At 37.6% G+C, this 8,082-nt stretch overlaps 1 protein-coding gene across 4 annotated transcripts in view; it reads right to left on the reverse strand.

The window, feature by feature from the left end:
- Positions 1 to 2,345: 2,345 nt before the first annotated feature.
- The window catches only part of ASB5 (ankyrin repeat and SOCS box containing 5), an 89,617-nt gene continuing 83,880 nt past the window's right edge, over positions 2,346 to 8,082 (reverse strand). For all 4 annotated transcript variants that reach the window (XM_019521807.1, XM_019521808.1, XM_019521809.1 and 1 more), the window contains 4 exons: positions 7,245 to 7,395; positions 6,981 to 7,115; positions 5,399 to 5,590; positions 2,346 to 2,969 (listed from right to left, as the gene is read on the reverse strand). In XM_019521807.1, the coding sequence (XP_019377352.1) occupies positions 2,842 to 2,969; positions 5,399 to 5,590; positions 6,981 to 7,115; positions 7,245 to 7,395 (606 nt within the window). In that variant the 3' untranslated portion in view covers positions 2,346 to 2,841. The remainder of the gene's footprint in view (positions 2,970 to 5,398; positions 5,591 to 6,980; positions 7,116 to 7,244; positions 7,396 to 8,082) is intronic.

Below are 8,082 nucleotides of genomic sequence, written 5' to 3' on the forward strand. Positions count from 1 at the left end.
TCCAAGAGAAGTGGTGCTGGCTCCTACCCTGGGGGTCTTTAAGAGGAGGCTAGATGTACACCTTGCTGGGGTCGTTTGACCCCAGTACTCTTTCCTCATGGCAGGGGGTTGGACTAGATGATCTACTCAGGTCCCTTCTGACCCTAGAAACTATGGAACTCTGAGACCCATAAGTGTTGTGAGTCACAAGGAGGAATGAGCTCCTTAATAGGAGGAAAAATTCAAATAAATCACCTCAAAAATATTGCAATTGTGGGATGTGAGAGAACTTCATGGCCTTATATTGGAGGGTAGGTAGTTGAAATGCAGGTAATCCAAAATGCCCTGCATAGACAAAGGGAGCAACCTATTAATTGGGTCCAAATTAAAAACATTTTCATTTGGACAGGTAGCCATTCTGCTGTAGCCTTTCTACTCTTTCAGAAACCTGTCTGGAACCTGCTGAGAGTCATCCTTCTCAAAATGGGTTTGCTATTCAGTCTTCAGGGTCTGGGATGTAGGCTTTCCATGCTGGGATTTAGGACATGATAAAGATATTAAGAATTGCATCCTGCACTAGTGACAATTTGTGAAGGGGCTGAACTGACAGTATTTAAAGGTCACAGGACCATATTGTGTTGGCTGTGCTAGAACTAATAAGATGATCTTGGCATGATCCAGTTTTATTTTTAGATACACTTTTTTAATTGGGGCTTCAAATGCAAAAGCTTCAAATATATAGTAGTAAGAAGGAACCCATGGAAAAGGTTCCTGGCACTTAGTAAATGAGGTAAATGATTCCCAAAAGGAGGAATGGAAAGAAGAATGCAAATGAATAGTACTCTGATTCTGATGAAGCAGTGAATTAGGCTATTTGAAAGTATAAGGTGGCTAAAGCAAAGCTAAAACTGAAGCTGTTGGATGTCTCTCTCATGGGATTTGCAATGCTTCTTGCCTGGGTTGACTTGAAGCTTGCCAGTATAACTGTTGAGGCTCACGATGTCATTCTCTTGGGACTAAAGCATCAGAGGAATATGTTCACTCTGCACTTGGTAGCAGGTGCAGATTTTCTAAGCAAAGGATGTCTTCTAGAACCTTTATAGGTCACACATGAGGATTTGGCCGTGGACATCTATTTGAGAAACGTGGCTCTTCTCAGAAAGTGCTGTATGATAAATAGAGGGAGCTGGCAGATTCATTTAGGCAACCAAAAGTCCTGTATTTCATCTTTTTAGTGTTCAGGGCCAGAGGTGGGGTGTATATATTTTTGTTTCCATCAGTCTCTAAGATGCAACCCTGGATTTTCAGTTCTCTTCTAAAAAGACTTGCAGATCTTGCATTTTTTCCTAAGGTAATCCAAGAATTTAGTATGCTTACCCATCACTCGTGGGTATAACAGCTTCACAAGGAGGCCTGGAGTATCTGCACAGTTTTACTATATCAAAGAAAATACCATAGGACTTTAGGGAAAACAATATTTTCTCCTAGCTCATTCTTTGTAAAACTACTGTATGTCATAATTAACTAGCTCTGTAAACTATTTGCATGTAAAAGAGTATTGCTAAGAATGAGAGCACCATGAGTCCCTGTTGGGACCCAGTAGACTTGGGGAAGCCAGGAGCCCCTAGACAAGACCTCACGGCCTGATCAACCAGTGAAGTTGCATTCGCAATAGCTTGGGGTGGTGAGCGTCTGCTTTGACTAGCTACAGTATTAAATTGTAACTGCTGAAAATGCTTTATTCCTAATTTAGAATTGTATTTGCTAAGAGCTTAATAAATTGGTTTTGGTTGGAATTAACACCTGGTACAAGGCCCCAAATAATGTTACTAGACATAACGTTTCAGGCAAATTGAAACGTTCCAAAAGACAGTGGAGGTGGTGACAAGGTAGCGAGGAAGGTTTGTGTATGTGCGCCCTTTATACTCTTGCCCAGAGGCATGAGTATGTATAGAATGCATGGTCTGTTCAGACATGTGCTTTTATATTTTTATGGCTTTAATTGCACTTTTTTCTAGGGCTGCTTCCTCAAATAACTGCCACAGTAAGACATAATGGTATTGGTAGATGTAGAATAGTGGAAGTGTGCGTCATCTTAGCTTTCAGAGCTCAGGAGGACTAATGTTGGGTTCAGTAGTATGGCTGAGAATCATAACATTTTCTGTGTCTTTATCAGGGAAATACTAAACAAATTCAGGTTCTGAATTTCTTTAATTCTGCTGACAGTGGACCTTGTGTTGGAAAGGATAGGAACATCATTTTACCTATCCATTACCTGTCAGCTTTAGCATGATATATGGTTGGAAATGGAAATTAGTACCCACCAGCTGCCATTTATAAGTTGTCTACATAGGGAAAGCAAGAAGGAAATATTAAGGTTTGTTTATTTTATTTTTTCAACTTATAGAGCTTGCCTATCTCCATGTATTTCTAGGCATAAAAATAACAGAAATTTAGAAACACTTAAAATAATAAAACCAAACTGACAAACTCAACAATACTCTTGATAAACTCTTGTTTCAGGTATATCAAGCAGTTATAAAGTATAAATACGATTAAAGTTAGCCTTAATAGCACTACAGTTAATTAGTAAGTGTACAGTTAATTAGTAAGTGTTAAGCTGAAGCTGTCTATACAATCATTTCCCAGAGTATTAGCACACACCATTTTACTCAGTGGTATTAGCACCTTGGCACCAAGTTACTGAATGGCTCCAAAGAGTTATGTTGCAACTCCTGGTGTCAAAGACTTATTAAATGAATATGTAAAGGCTGTCTTTTGCCCAGAAGTTCTTCATGTGAAACATACAGTATACAGACAAAAACAGACTTATTATTTGATCTCTAAAAGTGAATTGCTACTTTATCTATACTGCAAGAAATTCTTCAGTATTGTTGGCAACTGAAGTTGAGGAACCAGATGCAGTCTAGTTCTTCCTATGTAATTTCTGATGCACAGTCGGCAGAGCTGGCAAAGGGAACATGGAGTAGCTGTGAACAGACAAGAAATAATTCAGCAAATGCAATACTCAGTTTTTGCAAATGTTCACAACATAGAGCATAGTTTATATTATTTTGGAATCCTTCATACATAATGCAATTTTTTTATAAATGCTTTATCAGTCTTACTGACCTTACACAATATTTTCTCTCTAAGGTGTGTTGCTGAATAAAAATTAGGCAACTCAAACTTGACTAAAGATCAAACCAACAGGAAAAATTTAGGGTTACACAAGGATTTGTATGAGATGGCTTGGAGAGGGATGATCCTGCCACAAGCAGGGGATTGGACTGAATGACCTCTGAACCTTCTAGCCCTACTCTTCTATGATTCTGTATTAGCTTTGGAGGAATAAAATATAAAATCTGATTCTATCAAGTCTTTCATAGGTATACTATTCAATGATAACACATAATGGATAGTTTTAAAGCTGCATGTGACTGTATCAATAATAAATTATCTTTATTTTTTAAAACATGTTCTCATAATCTAAACAACAAATGCAACTACTGAGGAATAGATTTCTAACCCACACACTGGAACAGAACTGTAAAATATAGTTTTAAAATAAACAAGATTTTGTCTCTGACACTGTTTCCTAAACTTTCTGGCCTAACAATCCACTGAAAGCCCACAAAATTTCTAACGGATCAACAGGCATCATTGCATCATAGGAAAGTAGAGCTACAAGGGGTCTCATGAAGTCATCTAGTCCAACCTTCTGCTCGAGGCAGGATCATCCTGACTACACTCTTCCATCCAAGTATCTGTCTAATCTGTTCTTGAAAGCTTCCAAGCATGGAGATTTCACAACTTCTGTAGGTAGCCTGTTCCAATGCTTGACCATCCTCAGAGTCTAAAAGTTCTTCCTAATCTCCAACCTAAATTTCCTCTGCTCCAGTTTAAGGCCATTGCTCTTAGCCTTTTCTGTATGGCCATAGGGGACAGGACTATCTCCATTCTCTTTATAATTATCCTTCAGGTCTTTGCAGACTGTTGTTAAATCCCCTGTCAGTCCTCTCTTCTCCAAACTAAATAACCCTAGTTTTTTTACCTTTTCCTCATAAAACACGCTTCCCAGGCCTCTAATCATTTTCACTGCTCCCTGCTGGACTCCTTCCAATCTTTCCATATTTTTCTTAAAATGTGGGGCCCCAAACTGAACACAGTATACATGGTAAGGCCTCACCAGTGCTGAAGAAAGTGAGAGAATCACTTCTCTTTATTTGCAAACACACTCTTGTTAATACAACCCAGTGTGCTGTTTGTTTGTTTGTTTTGCTTTTTTGCAAGAAGAGCATGTTGGTTCATATTTAGTTTATGGTCCACTGCAACCTAGCCAGTCATTTCCTCATTTGTACTTGTGCACACAGTTCTTCTGTCCCAAGTGCAAGAACTTTGAATTTCACTTGATTGTGGACCATTTTTCTAGTTTATCTAGGTCATTTTGAATCTTTATTTGTAGATCATGGACTTGCAGACCACATGTAGTCTATGAATCAGTTTGAGAACTAGTGATTTAAAATACATGGCAATAAATGTAGTTCAAATGGCATTTTTTTTTTACAGGAGATTGAAGGTGCATTCCAGGATGTATATTTTCTTTTAAAAAATCCATTAATAAAAATGGGTAAGCAACACACACATCCATTAAACTAATATTCTGCTTGTCAACAAAGTCAAAAAAAGCTCGGGTAGTAGAATAAAAATCATTGAAACAGGAGGCCCAAAGCCTGTGCACAAAAGTGCATAAAGGATTGCATATTTACGTAGGCTTGACATCATTCACGATCATGCCTGAACTTTACATAGCTGGATACAAATGGTTAGTCTGGTTTCAAATTTAGTTACACAAATCCTTGCAGAGCCTAGGCTTCCTATTTTGAGACTGCCCTGATGGTGATCTTTGGTTGCCATCCAAGTAGTGTAACAAGCAGTGGGCAACCAGGGCATCATCCCTGGATGCCAACTTAGAGGGGGAGCAAGAATAGCACTTGTCACTGGTGCCACAGTCAGCACAGCTCGTACCACTGTTACTGCTGCCAGAGGACAGATTCTGGTAGTTAAGCCCCTGAGTTACCCTAACTTTTCCTCCAACTGTTGCTTTAGATACAGTTAAAATATCCAAGTCTTTCTGTAAGCAAATGGCATGTTAGCCATAAATTGAAATTGCTAGTCTTTATTGGCTTGTGTCACCACCTGCTAAACATATGAGGCCAGATCTTCAGCTAGTTTAAATACCAATGGAGTTCCATGAACATATCAGGATGTAGCTTGGGTTCTAAAAATATATATATTACATAGCTGGAGATTAAATGAATATTTATTTTTTCAAATGAAATATAGTATTAACAGTATTATTACTCTGTCAGAGAACAAAAGGTATCAAATTATGAAAAAAGTGTTTTATATTACTTACCTTCGTAGAGAAGCAACGTTCTCTCCACCAAACTTCTTGGAGGAGCTAAATCTATAGGCCTTTCAAAATCTGTGTTCCTGGCATTAATGTCTGCACCAAATTCAAGAAGTAAGTTCACTATCTCTGCACTGGGTTGTTGAGCAGCTGCATGTAGTGGAGTATCCAAATGCTTTCCTTTCTGTACATTAGCACCTTTGTACATATGCATATAGGAAAGAGAAAGAAATAGATTAATTTAAAGTGTCCTGCACTAGAAGGCAATCTTTACAAATCTGGTTCAAGATTTTTTTTAAAAAAATGAGTGCTGGTATTCCTCTTGGGAACACTTGTATAATGTCCAGAATTAAAATAATTCTGACCACCTAAGTCATGGTCAGTATGAGCTACTGGCTGAGACATAAGTAATATTTTGGCCCCTAAAGGTAGATGTAGGAGCGTACCTTAAGGCATCTATTTTTTAAAACAACCCAGATCTTTGATAATTTTTAATAAATTCTCTAATGGATCAAAAACTTAGTGGTTGGGCTTGAATACCCATAAAGCGATACTGTTTTGCCATGCACTGTTGTTTAGTGTCCACATCTATTCAGTTAAAATGCAAAAAACTGTCAAGTCTATTGAAAATTATCTAGTCATATCTGTGATCCTTGTATAGTGTTTAATTCCCATATACTTGTGCTATGCATTTTTGTATTCTAAAGTGAGTTTCACCAGAAGAAAACGCCTTAAAATTAAAGGAAGTCAGTCATAGGAACTCAGTTTTAAAGAAAAGTTGCTCTGTAGTTTAGTACACTATAAATCTACTTATTAAACTGTATTTTTTTAGCATATGCTATAAAATAACTGCTCGGTATTAACTGTCTTCTGTATAAATACCCATTTCATGTGAACCACACACAACCTGTAACCTATCTTGACCTGTTCTTATTTTTTGCTCATTTTAACTGTTCTAAGAACATCTAAAGTTTCCTTCAATACGGATCAAACACAATTTGAAACTAAAATAATCACATTTCTGTATTTTGTCTTCTCCTTTGAGTCTTTGTTCATGCTGTTATAGTTCTATGGTCTCCCATATGTAGAAACTTGTGCATGGTGATGAAACAACCTCAGTCCTGGTCTACCAAGGCTTCCTAAGGACTTGGCTACATGGAGAGGCTATATTAAACCCAGGAAGGGTGTACAATTAAAGCAGAATAATTGGTTTTGTTCACCTCCCACAAAAAAAAAAAGTTAATCAAAATGGAAAAACAAAGACAAGACTGCTAAAATATTTGTCTGCTCTGGTGTATTAATCAAAAATTGCCATTCTGCTTTTTTTTCCAAATAGGAAGTGTGGGTGTGTGTTTGGGGGGGGGGAGGGGAGAGATGGTTACTAGTCCTAAAAATATTTGCAACCATCCCCATACTGTACACCAATTATCACAATGTTTCCTCTGACAAATCTTTTTGAAAAAATGGTTAATGGAATACAGTTAACATTAAAGCCTTATAACAAAAGAAGATTTTAGCTGTTTGACTAAGGAGAGTTTATTTACCACAAAATATTAATATTTTGTGAGTTTATATAGTAAAGACATACCTGCATAAAGAAGCTTTCGAATACAATGGATCTGCTGTGAAACACAAGCTACATACAGAGGTGTTCCCAAATGAGGTAGTTCTTGGTCAACATCTATACCCCAAGATATCAACACCTCCAGGCATTCACTATGACCTGCCAACAGAGTAAGAAATTCTGCATATCTCTTCATTAAGATACTTCATCTATGAAACCTGATGCATTTCTTAATGTACAATTCCATTTATCAAGAGCTCTGAGTATGTTCAGAAGCTAATTTCTTACCTCTACTGGCTGCTTCGTGAATTGGTGATGGGAGACATGACTCCCACTGTGCTTTGGCACCATACTCCAACAAAAGCTCTGCACAAGATGCACTGCCTCTTGAGCATGCATTAAATAAGGGTGTCACTCCATCAATCGTTGTAGCATTTACCTAGAAGATAAAGATATGTCCAACAATGAGACCAACATAAGTGTGTGTGCTCTTACCTGATGACATTTTAAACTAAGGTACAGTTGAAATATGCTTGATGAATCAAGAAATACACTGTTTAACATAACATAGCTTTACTCCACTCGGCCCCTCTCTGTTGTAATCTTCCCACCACGCTTTTCATCTATGGAAGCAAGTTTGCTATTATGCTGTGTGGACCGAATCTGAGAAAACAGTTCACCTGGAACACTATAAATTCCAAAAACCCACAGTTGGGCATCTACATATATACAAAGGTACCAAATTCTCAATGACTTAGAAGCTCTAGAATAGATTATTCACTCCATTAAAATTCTCTTATTGCTCACTCAAGAACATTCCTTGCTGCAGCTGTAAAAGCTCTTAAATTAGCAAAGAACTAATGTTCTTTGTGCTTCTAAGAAACCTCAATTACCATTTACACTGATATATTAAAAAATACATTTTTTATAAAGCTCTTCATGGCTTTTCTAATTTTCCCATTTTAAGTAGAGGAAATATCTCTAAAGCCGGGAAAACTACTCACCTCATAACACTATCATGATCTTCTATTTGGTTTTTGGAGACACACACACACACACACACACACACACACACACACACACACACACACACACACACACACACACACACACACAAACACACACA

Source organism: Gavialis gangeticus, unplaced genomic scaffold (genome assembly GCF_001723915.1).
Source record: "Gavialis gangeticus isolate Ggan-Ray unplaced genomic scaffold, GavGan_comp1, whole genome shotgun sequence".
Classification (NCBI taxonomy): Eukaryota; Metazoa; Chordata; order Crocodylia; family Gavialidae; genus Gavialis; species Gavialis gangeticus.